General features: G+C 41.6%; 1 protein-coding gene across 1 annotated transcript in view; it reads left to right on the top strand.

Annotated features, from left to right (window-relative positions):
- The window catches only part of AKAP12 (A-kinase anchoring protein 12), a 122,948-nt gene that overhangs the window by 58,282 nt on the left and 48,544 nt on the right, over positions 1 to 16,122 (top strand). Inside the window, exon 3 of the mRNA XM_077149271.1 lies at positions 10,722 to 10,836. Within this exon, the coding sequence (XP_077005386.1) occupies positions 10,722 to 10,836 (115 nt within the window). The remainder of the gene's footprint in view (positions 1 to 10,721; positions 10,837 to 16,122) is intronic.

A 16,122-nucleotide genomic window follows, 5' to 3' on the forward strand; every position in this document is an offset into this window, starting at 1 on the left:
CCATTTAGACCTGTGTGTAAGCTATCTCACCCCTTCTCTCCTCATCAGGCCACTAGAAAATGATCAGAATTAGGAGTCTTCACTATTTGCCAGTGTACAGGCCACAGTGCTTGGTGTCTTCAGTTCAGAGATGAAAAGCACACGGACGTGTGACTCCCGCTACATAATTTCGAGAGCAAATGGTGTGGCAAAAATAGCTGAAACTGATTGTGCTGCTTTGAAACTGTTATGTACCCTAGAAAGGCCATGTTCTTTTAATCCTAATCTGTTTTTGTGGGGGCAAACCTATTGTCTAGGGTGGGAACTTTTGATTAGGTTGCTTCCATGGAGTTATGACCCCAGGCACTCAAGATGGGTCTTAGTTTACAAGAGTCCCTAAAAGAGCTCATGGAGAGAAAAGAGTTAGAGCCAACACAGAGAGCAGCATGACGGAATCAGGGGACGGACGTTTGGAGATGCTAAACTGACAGATGAAACCCGGAGTTGCCCTGGGGAAGCTAAGTGAGGACCCACAGATGCTTAGAGAGAAAGCCACTGGAAATCAGAGCCGTTTGAAATCAGAAGTCAGGAGAGGACAGTAGACAAAACCATATGCCTTCTTCTTCCTATGTGGCAGAGAAACCCCAGAGAACATCGGTCTTAACTTCAGAGTCAAGGAATCTTTTTCTGGATACCTTAGTTTGGACATTTTCATAGCCTTAGAACTGTAAACTTGTAATCTAATAAATCCTCTTTGTAAAAGCCAATCCATTTCTGGTATATTGCATCCCAGCAGCTTTAGCGAACTAATACAGATATTATCAGCTTACTCTTTAAAAACCTAACATGTGCTGGATGATGATCCAAGTATCCTTTGAAACAGATCAATAACCATTTTGTAGACAAAGGGGAGGAGAGGTGATGAGGTCATAGAGCAAGATTCAAACCCACGTGGCCAGACCCCAGGCCCTGCTCACTGCCCACTCCCTGTCTGCTGGCTTGTACTTACTAAGTATCAGCATGGGGCAAGGACTGAAGTGCTGATTCATGCTGTTATTATCAGTAGCAATTATCCGTACCAGCTTTTAAATATTTAATCTTGCCAGGAAATACCTAGCATCTGTGGACTGCTAGGGAGCCGGCATAGCGTCCAGGTTTGAAGAGAGTATTGGCTTCATTTGCCTGAAAAATCTCCTGCAATATGATTTTATTGTCAAATTTCTAATTTAAAGCAATTAGATTTTCCCATGAAAATTCATGTGACTGGTAAAATTAGAATCAAAATGCTTCCCTGTAAAGCCATATTTTCTTAAATACTTCTCCACCATTAACAATAAATGAACTAAATCACAGAAACTAGTGAGGGAAAAGCTTTTCCCTCACAACACCCAATTGTAAGAGTAATCGTGTCTGTCAGATTAAAAAAAGGACATAGAAAAATAGAAAAAGAGAGGAAATCAGATATTCGTAGTTCGTTCCCAATGATAATTTGGCTTATTGTTGATATTAACAGTCTGGTAATACTGTTTTAGTTTTTCATTGTGTTTGTGCATATATTTGTAATCATATCATGAATATAACTGTATAGTTTTCATTTAAATTTTAACATCACAATATGAAACAAATCTCCACACTGTTAATTATGCTTTGTAGGCACTATTTTTAATTGACTACAAGATGCATTGTATCTTTATTAAAAAAAAAATTAACAACAAACAAATAAAACAATAAGATATCATGTATCTTGAACGGAGGTATTTAGAATAGTTTCCAGTTGTAAATTTTTTTAAAAAATATCTTTTGCTTACCTTCCCCTTAATGAGGCTATTTTTGCTTGCTTTTTTTCCTTTATTTTTAGTTTTTGCCGTGATCCTAGCTGACAGAATTGGATTAATTTCGTTTAATTAGTTAAATCATCCTGTCCTGTCTCTGTCATAAGGGTGTGTACTGTGGATAAACTGGGATTTTATAAGGCTTTCTCCTTTTATTGGTTTACAATAAAAACATTCTGTTTAAAACAAAAGCAAGTCTTTGTTCTTCCACTCTCATTGCCTTCTAAAAAGTTTGGTGTTAACATATATCCAACATAAAATTTCCCATTTAAACCATTTTTAAGTGCGTGATTCAGTGGCATTTACTACATTTACAATATAGTGCTACCATCACCACCTTCATTACCTAAACTTTTTCGTCACCCCAAACAAAAACTCCACACCCAGTTAAATAACTCCTCTTCCCTGCCTCTCCCAGCCCCTGCTAACTTGTAATCTGGTTTCTATCTCTATGACTTTACTTATTCTAGGTCTTTCGTGTAAGTGGAATCATATGGTATTTGTCCTTTTTGTTGAGCTTATTTCATGCAAAGTGACGTCTTTAGGGTTCATCACCCATGTTGCAGCAGGTGTCAGAACTTCATTCTGTTTTACAGCAAAAACCTATATTTCTGTTTGTGTTCTGTAAATGCCACCTAAACTAGAGGGGAAACTTTTAGCATAAAATGTAACCAAGACAGGAAATTGGTGCTGTCATGGTGACAGCATGGCTTCTTATAGCTGGTGTGTTGTGCGAAATGGGCTGGCTGGCTGTTTTCTGATTTAGAGCATCTTTGCATTGAGGCTGCCCATCCAGTGGGCAGGGGACCCACAGGGCCAGACTTCCTGCCGAGTGCCATCTGCCCTGCTCCCTGGTCAGGCCTCTCGGTGCAGTCCTTCTCAGTGCCTTTGCTTCCTCACTGGTGGCATAGGGTTGATGCTGGTGGCTGCCATAAAGGGGACGATTAAATCAGCCAATACATATAAAACACATCTGTAAAATGAGTACAAAATCCATAATATGTGCATTCTTATTTTAGGAGCCTAGTCTTGACCCCTTTTTTGGCTGAGGACATTAACATGCTAATCCCATTTGGAGATGATAATTGCAGGGGGGTTAAAGCTCCCTGCAGACAACTTGGCCCCTTGGCTTACATGAACTTAAATCTATGAACTCATGGAAGCCAAGATATTAACATGCAAAAGATCTCAGAATCTAAGGATTTTAGGATCCAGTGTGTCTTCACCTTTATAGTGATAAAGTGAACAAAAAGAAAAGAAAACCGTGTCTCTCCCCAACCTCCCTCCCAAAGTATCAAATCAAATAACAATAAAAATTCCACTGAGGTAGCCATTGTTTAAGGTTTAGTATATATTATTCCAGACTTTTAAAAAATGCTTAAACAAACAGAGTTCTCTCTTGCAGTCTCTCTCTGTTGGTGGCTGTTTTTTTTTGCTTGGTTGGTTCATCATTCTTGGCAGCTCGCTGTTTTCCACTTAAATGGTGGACATCATCTTTCCACATCAGTGTGTCTACTTGACCTCATTCCTTTCATGTAGTCTCATAATTTAATTAGTTCCCTTTACTGACAGGCATTTCAGTTTTATCTTAATGGAAATTATTGTGTATACTATATTATATAATACTATTATTATATTATACTATTATGTAGCTATAACTTAGAATAACGTGGCGGAAAAAAGGGTGTGCGTATTTAAAATTTTTCTGTTTCCAAACTGCTCTCCAAAGGTATTATGCCCTGATCCATACTGATTTTTGTTTTGTTCTGTTTGATTTTTTTTTTAAAGCTTTACTTTCAAAACACTTTCTATTATTTTGTAGAAGTAAGCGTTGAGGAGTTTTGCCATGGGATATTTCTTTTTTTTTTTTTTGCCATGGGGTTTTTAAATTCCTTCTGCATAACCTTTTTCATTCTAATCACGTGTTGGGGCCATTGAACAGTTTTGCTTCTTGGGCTTTCCTGCCCAGAGTGGGGTGGATTGCGATGGTGCAACTGCGGGAACTCCAGCTCCTCCAGTGAGCAGGTAGAGCAGAATCACTTCTGTGATAGAGTTCATTTAGTAGCCACACCTCTGGACACAGCTCCCTGCCTCCCCCATCCCCATGGCTAGCTGTCCGGAGCACAGCTTTGTTTTTCGTTTTGCAGATTCATGAAAGAGTTTGATCTTCCTTCCAGTCCCTTACTCTGCAAAGGGGATTCACTGCAAATTGTGAGCAGTCCTGGGGAGTAGGGAGGGAAAAAGAGAAGCCTGGTTGTTTTTCTGCAATACCTTTGCTACATTTTGGACAGTCTCAGTTGTCCTTACAGGACTGGGAGGGAAATACTGTTGCTGGAAACATTGGAGACTTTTTTTTTTCTTCAAGCCTGTTTAGTTGCAATGTGGTCATGCTTTACGGGAATAAACTCTGGTTGACCTACTGAAAGCATACGCACTTGAAAAAACATTTAGGGTTTGACTTGTTCAAAGGAGGCGTTTATGCTTTTTGAAGTACCCTTCCAGTGGGAAATGGGTTTTCTGGTGCTTGCCAGGTTTAATTGTAAGGAACACACCTCTCAAGTCTGGTTCTCCCCTCCAAAGAAAGAATCATACTTATAAAACTAGTACAAGATGGCAGAATAATGCTGTCTGATGAAGTATCAGAGTGAAAAAGTGGGGTAGAAATCTCCTTTCTCTTAAATCTGACACTGCTGCCCTCCCCACGCTACCAGGTAACCCTCGTACCTCACCTTGCCCCACCACTTCTCGTCCTGCGTCTTTCCAGATGTTTCTGGCCGTGGTTGTGTACTCCTTGTTCTCAGTGACCATTTCAGTTATTGGGGAAAGAGGGAGGTCTGGGGAACAAGAAAGAAATATGTTTACTGACAAGTGTGTCCACAATAATGGGTGAGAAAATCGGGTGATAAAACTGCATGCATTTCCCATTTTTGTGTTGCTTTAAAAAGTGAATAGTTATGTGCAAGCAGAAAAGACCCAAGGGGTATACACAAATGTTCAGGAAGAGTGGGTTATGTTTCTTAAGATTTGAGATGACATTATCTTATTGATAACTGTTAGAAATATTGGACTTTTTAATAATATAATGTGCTGTTTAGGTGGGCAAGGGAGGGGAGGAAAAGGAAACAAAACACTTTTTTATTTAGGCTGGAAATTAAGTGTCTTATCATCTATGAGAACCCATGAGATGCAAAAGCATCTGAGAATGAAAGGACAGGATGGCTTGGAATGTCTGCAGATGGCTGGGACAAAGCCAGTCCCATTTTTATGTGGCATGTTGGTACGTCACAGGCTCCGAACGCTCGCCCAGAGAGCACGCTAGGGTCAGAGTTGGGTTTGCTTGTTGGAATTGAGCTGCTGAATAGGCTTACAACTCAGTTTTAATAATAACACCGTCATAAATTGTCTGTCACTAAAGTTCATGCATCATGTACATTTCAAGTTGCCTTGTCTTCCTTGGAAATGACTAATCTGCATGTTACTATCATACCATGGATATAAGGAAAAGAGATGGCAGTTGGTTTCATTTGTTGTTGTTTTTAGTGGGGTGACGTGTATTTATTCCACAAATTTCCCCTAGAACTGGGAGCTTATATTACAGATGCACATTTGAGTAGTGTATACAGAACAAGGAACAAGTATATACATTTTCCATATTCTACCATCTAAATAACATAGAGAAAGGAGAACATTCTTATAAGCCATCTACCAGAAGGAGGCGTGATATAAAAGCTATTTTTCCCCCCTTAGTGAGCATCACCAGTTTATTCCACTTAACATTTGATGTGATTGCCTCATCTTCTGTCATGTGCTTTGTTGTATATGTAACATTTCTAGAAGAGTCAACAGAAGTTTGGGCTATGTCCGATAGCTACTTCACAGTTAAGGATACTCAGTTTGGTTCTGACTGAAGGTGTGTTGGATTGGACAGTTTGCAAAGGATTGTGAGCAATTTTTCAAGAAATATTTTGGTAAGAATCACCCTAGAGAACTTCGCAGTTCTAGTTTGTAAATAAAGGGCATGGGTGACGGAAGTTTATTGCGTTGAAATTGAGGTATTAGGACCCCTTTCTTATGTTCCCTATTTAACCTTCCATATCATAAGTCAACATTTTTTGAGTTTATGATTCATTGGGCTAGCATGTAGCCCACAATCATATAAGATTTCTGCTTTCCACACCTGGCTTCTCTTTGTGTTGTTAATCAAATTAAGACTAACTTATGTACATAACTAGTGATATTTAGTTAAAATACTCCTAAACCCTAACATTTTTGTTGATTGATAGTTCAAATATTCTTAAACCCTTACATCGTTGTTGCACTGTGGGATTCCTCCCCTCCCACTTTTATCTTTAGGTTTCATTTAAAATTCCCATCGTTCATATTTTGGTAAGAGAAGACTTTAAGTGGAATTGTAATCTGAGTATTCTGTTTAATAAATAGACTCAGTATGGGCATTTTAAAGCCAAGTGTTCCATCTGCAGTATAAGTATTACAGTGCCAGTGGTATTTCAGGCAGAAGTCCAAACAGTTGAAGGACAATTTTGTTGGGCAGGTGGATCAATTTAGCAAAGTGCAGGGTTTCTGGGTTCACTGACTGAATGAACCCTGAGTCCCTTCAAGGCTCTAATTAATCGGTGGCTTGGCCAGTGTGATCCATTGGCCTCTAAGGATGGGATGCATGTCAGGGGGTCAAACTTTGAGATTTCTTTGTACCAGCAGGTCTGGAACTGTGGATTATTAGTTAAGACATTAAAAAAAATTATTTTGAAATAATTTCAAACTTACAGAACAGTTGTAAAAATCATATAAAACCCATGCAGGGAACTCCAGCATGCCCTCCCCACCCAGACACCCACATCTACTACCTGTAACATTTTTAACATTTTGCCACATATGCCTTATTCTATCCATCTGTCCATCCATCTATCCATCCGTCTCTCTATATGGCTATTTATTTTCTAAACATTTGAGAGAGGTTGTAGTATACATCATGCTCTTTGAACACTTACTACTCCCAAGCTATTTTTATAATTGTAATAAATCCTTCAAAATTTGGTGCCTCTGTTTATGTTGGGGGGGGGGTTAAAGAATTCATGGTGTCACAGCAAAGTTCTTGTAAGTGGCTGGTGGTAAGGCTGGGCTTTAGACCTTGGTGTCCCCGCTAGTGAGTTGTGGGACCTGTGCGAGAGCCAGCCCTGTCCCTCTGAGATGGCTTTGAGTCCCAGTGTTCTTATCTGTAAAGAGGAAATAATAGCATCTGCTCTAATTTTTTTATTGATATTTATTATATATTCACATATCATGTAACCATCCAAAGTGTACAATGTCATCATATAGCTGTGCGTTTATCATCACAATCGACTTTTTTTTGTGTGTGAAAAATAACATATACAAAAACGCAATACATTTCAAAGCACAGCACAACAATTAGTTGTAGAAAAGATTTCAGAGTTTTTACTTCTAGCTGCTCTGAGACTAAAAGAAATATCAATATAATGATTCAGCAGTTATATTCATTTGTTAAACTGAACCTTCTCTGTATAACTCCACCATCACTTTTGATCTTTCTCCCACTCTTCAGGGGCATTTGGGCTATGACCATTCCAACTTTTTTACATTGGAAGGGGCTGTCGATAATATGGGATGGGGGATGGAGCTACTTGATATTCTGGAGAGGCTGGCCCCTCTGCATTTCAGGACTTATCTGATCCAGGACCCATCTGGAGGTTGTAGGTTTCTGGAAAGTTACCCTAGTGCATGGAACTTTTGTAAAATCTTATATAATCCCCTAGGTGTTTTTTGGGGCTGGCAGGAATGTTTTTTTAATTAATTAAAAAAAATTAACTAACACAACATTTAGAAATCATTCCATTCTACATATGCAATCAGTAATTCTTAATATCATCACATAGATGTATGATCATCATTTCTTAGTACATTTGCATGGATTTAGAAAAAGAAATAGCAAGACAACAGAAAAAGAAATAAAATGATAATATAAAGAAAAAAATAAAAATAAAAAATATAAAAAATATATATAAAAAAACTATAGCTCAGATGCAGCTTCATTCAGTATTTTAACATAATTACATTACAATTAGGTAGTATTGTGTTGTCCATTTTTGAGTCTTTGTATCCAGTCCTGTTGCACAGTCTGTATCCCTTCAGCTCCAATTACCCATTATCTTACCCTATTTCTAACTCTTGATGGTCTCTGTTACCAATGACATATTCCAAGTTTATTCTCTAATCAGGAATGGTTTTGGTTGGAGTTTGGCAAGCTATGACAGGTAGCAATGTCTAACTAAAGCTTGTGTACCTAATTGTTTTTAACACAAGTGAGGAATGTATAGAAGCTGCAAAGCATTATCAACATCTTTTGGTTCCCAGGGTTATAGTGCCATTTTTATTCAACTGGAAACTTTTAACCTATATTCTGGGATTAAAAAAGGTGACTAAGAGCGTGTCTCCATGCCTTCTGTTTTTGCAACTGTTGACATCATTTGCATTGGTCATTGTATGGGGATGACTGCAAGTGACCATTTTAGTAAGGTTTTTAAAGAAAACAACAATAATTCACGTGCTCCTTATCTCTTTTTGTTCATTTGCCTCGGACACATGGGACTTTCTAAGTTGCCTCTCCTTCCTGCATCTCCTTTACCCTCTTTTCACATACAGCTCACCTGGGGAACTTTAAGTCTCAGCTTTTTCCTTCCTGCCCAGAGAAGCCCTCTGAACATCCCAGCCTAGGATAGGGCCCGCTGTCTACTGTCATTTGGTTTTGTTATGCCTCCTTCATGGCAGTTTCCACAGCTATGATTTAACATTTGTTTAAACGTCTGCCTTCTACCCTGAGAACACATTGCCACTTATGTGTTATTCCAGTCAAATATGGATAACCTGAATTCAGTCCCTAGGAAATATTATTATTAGTAGTAGTAGTCAAAATATAATTTTTTTTACCAAATAAACATTTTTTGCTCTGCTTTTCTCACACACAAGTGAAAGTTTTAAAATACGAATTACCATCCACTTTCACCACCTTGCAATATTGACATTCTTTTTGTTCTTCCTTATGCAAAAACATTTTTTAATTTGTACATTTAGTCACTATCATTGTATACTCTAAGCATTCCTAGATTATACCATTATACATTATTTTAAAATAACATATTTTTTAAAAAAATCTGCCTTCCTTAGTAGTAGTAAGTGAGCCCAATGGAGCAGAACTACACTAGCTTATTCATGATTATATCTTAGAGAGGACTGGGTGGTAGATGTGTATGTACACCATGTATGGTGTTCAGGTAAATGAAGGAGGGGTGAAGGGATAGATGATGGATGGGTGGGTGGGTGGATGATGGATGGGATAGTAGGTGGGTGGGTGGAAGGATGGATGGATGGATGGGATAGTAGGTGGGTGGGTGGGTGGATGGATGGATGGGATAGTAGGTGGGTGGATGGATGGATGGATGGATGGGATAGTAGGTAGGTGGGTGGAAGGATGGATGGATGGGATAGTAGGTGGGTGGATGGATGGATGGATGGATGGATGGGATGGTAGGTGGGTGGATGGGTGGATGGATGGATGGATGGGATGGTAGGTGGGTGGATGGATGAATGGATGGATGGATGGGATAGTAGGTGGGTGGATGGATGGATGGATGGATGGGATAGTAGGTGGGTGGGTGGAAGGATGGATGGATGGGATAGTAGGTGGGTGGATGGATGGGTGGATGGATGGATGGGATAGTAGGTGGGTGGATGGATGAATGGATGGATGGGATGGTAGGTGGGTGGATGGATGGATGGATGGATGGATGGGATAGTAGGTGGGTGGATGGATGGATGGATGGGTGAATGGATGGATGGGATAGTAGGTGGGTGGGTGGAAGGATGGATGGATGGGATAGTAGGTGGGTGGATGGATGGATGGATGGATGGATGGGATAGTAGGTGGGTGGGTGGAAGGATGAATGGATGGGGTGGTAGATGGGTGGATGGATGGATGGATGGATGGGATGGTAGGTGGGTGGATGGATGGATGGATGGATGGATGGGATAGTAGGTGGGTGGGTGGAAGGATGGATGGATGGGATAGTAGGTGGGTGGGTAGATGGATGGATGGATGGGATGGTAGGTGGGTGGATGGATGGATGGATGGATGGATGGATGAGATAGTAGGTGGGTGGGTGGATGGATGGATGGGTGGATGGATGGATGGGATAGTAGGTGGGTGGGTGGAAGGATGGATGGATGGGATGGTAGGTGGGTGGATGGATGGATGGATGGATGGATGGGATGGTAGGTGGGTGGATGGATGGATGGATGGATGGATGGGATGGTAGGTGGGTGGATGGATGGATGGATGGATGGATGGGATAGTAGGTGGGTGGGTGGAAGGATGGATGGATGGGATAGTAGGTGGGTGGATGGATGGATGGATGGATGGGATGGTAGGTGGGTGGATGGATGGATGGATGGATGGGATAGTAGGTGGGTGGATGGATGGGTGGATGGATGGATGGGATAGTAGGTGGGTGGGTGGAAGGATGGATGGATGGATGGATGGATGGGATGGTAGGTGGGTGGGTGGAAGGATGGATGGATGGGATAGTAGGTGGGTGGATGGATGGATGGATGGATGGGATGGTAGGTGGGTGGATGGATGGGTGGTACACGCTTTTACCCAAATCTAAGGCCCTAGCTGCTCAGTAACAGTAACATCACCCTTCCTTTTGTAGAGGCCAAATCATTCAAATAAATAAAACACATCTTTTTTGTTATAGAACCTCTGTTTCTCTGCACGTCTCTTTTGAATGGCAAAGTTAACTGTTGAAGTTAAATACTTGTTTGTAACTTAGTTGTGAGGACTGAAATGAAGTTGACGTGGTTTTGTCTTCCCCATAGGTCTTACAGAAGAATGGCCAGCTGTCCACCGTCAATGGCTTAGCTGAACAAGGAGAACTCAGCCTCCAGGCAGGAGAGCCAAATGGCCAGGAGGAAGGAGTCATCCTTAGGGATGGTAAGCAGCCCTTCCATGCTCCCACAGGGGATCTAGGGTTGGAGGGAAAAGAGCCCCCTGCACAAGCAGCGGAGAACATAAACTTGGCTGGGGGAGAAAATATGCTGTAATACACCCTTGTGGTAGATAAAGTGGACAAGGGCAGGACAAAACCACAATTAGTTACAAGAGGAAACATGTATCTGGCCATGTGGGAGCAGCCCCTAGACTTAGGTCTTTTTCTAAGATATCCTTAGCTGGAACTCAATGTTTGTTTGTTTTGGTGATTGTTACTTACCCTAACTACTTGTCTAGTGTGGAATGTGAGTTGTTGTTGGAAACCCTGAAATCATGTTGCTTTAAAAGGGGAAGTATTATTTTAGAATAAAATAGGTTTGAAATATATCTCATTATATAGAAAGAAGCCAGCTACACTTGCACGGAGTTTTCTGATATTGTCCGTTTCGGGTGTGACTTCTCTTTGCCTAAACTGTGATGTGCTGCATGTGTTTATAACTCTTGAGTCTGGAGACCCTAGAAAGGGGGTTATTGGAGAAAGAGCAAGGCTTTCCCCACAGTATCGCTGCTTTGATATCAGCCCATGCGGGTGGGGAGAGCTGTCCCCGAGGCTCCAAACTGATCACCTTGTCTCTTGTGAAAGACCACATGTCAAAGATGAACCTTACTCTGCTCTGAGTCCACGTCTCATTGTTCAGTTGAATTATAAGGTATGGGGCCCATTTGATCACCACTATGGAAACTATAGACAATAATCATTTGGCCTACAGTAAACTGACTCCTCTTCATTGTAATATGAACAAAGATACATGAAGGGAGACGTCTTATGAAATGCAGTTTGATGCTGTCGGGTCTAGAGGAGCTTCTTCAACCAGATGGAACCTTTTCCTATCTTGTTCAGTGCCTCCACGGAGCTGCTTCAAGCAGGGAGCTACTTTTAAAGTTGGTGGGAATACCAGTCCTTACGCAGCATTGCAGGCTCAATATAAAGTTAGAATCAGCATTGCAGGCTCAATATAAAGTTAGAAACATGCATGGTCTTGCAGTCGAATATTTGCCTGTCCTGCCAGTGGGAGTTCACAAACATATCAGTTTCCCAAGCCCCACACCTCGTCCTTCCCAGGCTAACCTGAATCCAATCAAGCAACAGCAAGCTTTGAGCTCACTGTGGCCAAGCAAGCCACTGCGCTTGATGCTTCAGGAAAGGTGAAGAAAGCTGAGAGATGTTTCTTCTGCTTATGGTGTTTACTGCTGGGGAGAAAAGAAGCTAGACTGTGGAAGGTTAAAGCAAAAATTATGAAGACAAGGAAACCCAGGGACGAACGAATGGAAATGATAGTTGTGAGTTTAGGGGGAGTAATCATTTGTCACCCAAGCATGAGGAGAAGCCCTGGAGATTGAAGAGTGTTGAACTTAGATGCGTCTAGACTAGGGATGCCAGCCAAAGCGAAGAGAGAGTATCAGCCTACCCTTGAGGCACTCTCATTATTGGGCCAAGACTTGGGTGTTTTGTGCTCCATCACCTTTTCTAGTTAAAGCTGTCTTATACATTCGGTCATATCATCCCCAGATGCAAACCCAGATCAGTAGATTTAAAAGTCTGGACCACATTGCTATTTCTGCAGAGCGCCTGCCCGGAGGACTCTGCAGTCCAAGCAAAGGGTTTTTATGAAGAGTGCAGAATGAAAGCTGAGGAAGGAAGATGGGGGCTGGCTAATCGAGCTTTGAAAGCCTGGTGCAGTTTAGAAAGCATTTAATGGATAACACAGGCTCACTGGAGCCCACCGCCAAGGCGGGGCTGGGTCAGGCAGGCCTCTTCCCCCGGTGCCGATGAGCAGGATGAGTGAGAACAGGCAGCCTAGGGCAGGGCTGGGCATTATAGCAGCTCCCGGGCAGGGTGCGGTCTCCTCTAATCCGTGGCATTTTTGCCGGCTCTCCTCCTGTAGCCCAGATGTGGTTTCTTTCACATTTTGACCACAGGTGTAAACACTGACTTTTATAGAAAGTGATCCTGTGCTCGCCTTGGGACTGTTCCTTTGACTCCTGCTCCCGCCAGGCTCCTGACATGGACTCGGGAGCTGAGCAAATGCCAGATGCTCTGTGCAGGAAGAGTGGTCACTCATAATAGCCCTTGTCCTTCAAAAGACCCTGCAGAGGCCTCGTCTTCTAGGAAGGGGGAGCTAGGTGATCCCCAACATGAGCCAGGGCTGCAGCCGCCCACGCTCGTGCACCGCTGGGTTTTATAGGAGGCTGGGCTGGTGCTGTTTTAGGCTGAATTCTGCTATGCCACTGGCTGGTGAGGGTCCCTGGGGCACCAGGGTACATGCGTCTTCTTTTCTATTTTATCAGTCTGGCAGATGATCATTTAAATACTTGGTAATGTAAATAGAGTCAGAAACTTCACGTTAAATTATTAAACAAGATTTTTTTTCCCTCAAGCTTTCCTTTGACATCAGTAATGACTCATGGTTAGATTTTAGAAGTTTTGTCTGGAAATCAGAATTCTACCTGGAAGCTTACTGTCATGGAGATGGAGGCATGAATTTGGCATGTCAAAATTTAACTGTAGACTTTTATGGACTTAGGTTTCTACCAGTATCCACTTCATTAAGAATATGCCTGACCCTGTCTCTGAGTTTCGCCAACATTGGAATTTGGTCCTGCTTAGGTAAATGGCAGGATCGGCTGAGGGGAGAAAACTTAAAACAAGAGACATTCATTCCAGAGGATTTTTCCTTTAAAGTGACAGACAATATCTGTCTAAAGCAATAAGTAAAAATATTTTTCCTATCCTGAATTGCTCATGCTCTTTCTGAAACCAGAAATACTGGTAATTCAAAACGAATCCTCTTCTCATAATGAAAATGGAATCCTGGATCCCCCAGGCAACCCTGGAGGACAACCCCCTCCCTAGCTCCCGGGCGTAGTAAAAAAGCAACAAATGTTATTGTTCAAAGTTGAAGTGCATGTCACAGGATCTCACTTTTCTTTTCTGTATCTGCATATTTCCCCCCAGACACAATAACAAATGGAGGCTGTGTTGTGCAGTTATCTAGAAGCTTAACCTGCAATGCTGTGGAAAATTTCATTTTTCTAATGGTGCTTAATGTCACTACCTTTGATTTTATTAAATCTGTCATCAGCTCGTGGTATATAATTCCTTTGAGATACGGAAAAGCTAGAGGGTTACTGCTAAGTAAACACAGCCTTCCTTCTGCATCTTACTACTTACAGAAAATCCATTCTGGAGTTGAAAGTAGTTCTTCTGTGCTGGATATAGTGAGTGCCTCAAGGACTGCTCTGGGTCTGTGTTAAAGGACAACCCCCTCCCCCCCAAAAAGTACTGTGCTTCTGGAAGAGGCTGAAGACATGTTTTTATGGTTCGATTATGTCTTAGTTTTCCAGGGCTGCTATGACAAATAGCAGACTGTGTTAAACAACAAGTGTTTATTGTCTCACGGTTTTGGAGGCTAGAAATCCAAAATCAAGGCCATGTATCCTGGAGCCAGTAGAGTCTGGGGCTGGCATCTCTGTCCTCTCAGAATTTCCTCTCTCTGTAAGGTCTCCAGTCATATGAATGAAGAGCCACCCTGATTCAATTGGGCTACACCTTAACTAATTACAACATCTTCAAAATGTCCTATATACGAATGATTAAGATTTAAAATGTCTTTTGTGAGGTACATGAGTCAATCCCCACTGATTTCCATTTCTGTTTTAATTTGTGATGTAATTGGTACCTTGTTTGTATTTTTATGAAGACACAACGTTACTACCCTCCCTTCCTCCTTCATTTTTCTCCATAGCAGTCATCAATATCTGGCATTGGATACCATCTGTCTCTACTTACCCCACCCCCTGAATATAAGAACCCCCAGGGCAGAGATTTCTTGGAAGGAAGAAGGAGAAGGTCCATTTTTTTTCCTTGCTGAATCCCCCAAGCCTAGGACAGGATCTGGCACACAGTTAGTACTCAACAGATATTTGAATAAATGAAGTTTTCAGTTAGAGTGAATGAATTTTTTTTTTAGTCATGTGGGTGGGGAAGATCTGTAAGCTTTTCATTTGTATTCATCCATTTCCTGCATAAATACCAGAGCCCAGATCTATCCAAGGCTACGCTTTCCTTTGTGGCATCAGCCCTAACAAAGCTGGATCCTTTTCAGTTCACCACGTGGGGCTCTGCCAAGCTATTTTACCGATGGTCATCCAGGTGCTGCCTGGAAACAAAATCAAACCCTGACCTGCCTGTGATTCGAGGACTCCCCGTGAGGCTATCAAAGATGAATGCTCCAAAGATAGAGAGAGGGCTTTTGTCTGCTTTGGTATTTCAAATCAGTACTGTTGCATGACATTTTCTCAAGCTGTATCCTGTTTTGCAATGTTTTGAAAACCAGGGAGCACACACACAAAATAGACCTTGAACTTAGGCAAAAACACTGCGGTACAGAGTTTCTGGGAGCTGGTTGAAATTCGTTCTCCTGTTCCACAGCAGTATTTTTAGCCTGACTGCTCTAAAATGACTTAGGTCTTTTGACAGCTATCTGGTACAAAGACTTCCCTGCTTTCATCCTTAAAGAAATGCAGGTTTAATTTTTAGTAGTTCATGGTCTGTCTGTATAGAGATTTTTCTACCCTCTGAATGATAGAACCAAAATGGGGGAGGGGGGTGGGAGAAGAGTGAGAGTAAGACTTCAATTCCTTCCCCCTTTATAGAGCACTAAAACAATTCCAAGGATCTACAATACATCCCTTTATCTCATCGAGAGTCAACTTTCATCTCTAAAACGAGCATCCCCATTTTCTCCGAAATTCCACGACTGAGCCATATCAGTTTCACTGGCATTAAAAACCAAATGATGAACTTGCTGTTGAAGAGACACAAGTGACCTTGAGAGGCGGGAATCTGCTTGCTTTCATCATGCCTTTTTATCAAAATACTTTCATTTATTTATGATTTTTTCGGCTGATCGTCAAAGCCGTCTTCCAGATTTGACATTTTATTATTATTTGAATAGAAGTTCAAGTGGGGAAAATCTATTCAAGAACATCTCCATGCATAATCATTTTGATATCAAAGAATAAGGAAAGGAGCTTCACAAATGTGGCTCCAAGGCATAGCCCCTCTCCTTCATGTGCTTGCGAATTAGAGCAGCTGAGTTACTGGAGGGTTGGGGTTCCCATATGATAGGGATGGTTGTGGCCTTGGGTGGGTGAAAGGTATTGGCAAATGCAGTATCTACTTGCCGTAGAGACTGCCAGTCAGTCTTAAATTATCGCCAAAACCTT

The sequence above is a fragment of the Tamandua tetradactyla genome, chromosome 2 (genome assembly GCF_023851605.1).
Source record: "Tamandua tetradactyla isolate mTamTet1 chromosome 2, mTamTet1.pri, whole genome shotgun sequence".
NCBI lineage: Eukaryota > Metazoa > Chordata > Mammalia > Pilosa > Myrmecophagidae > Tamandua > Tamandua tetradactyla.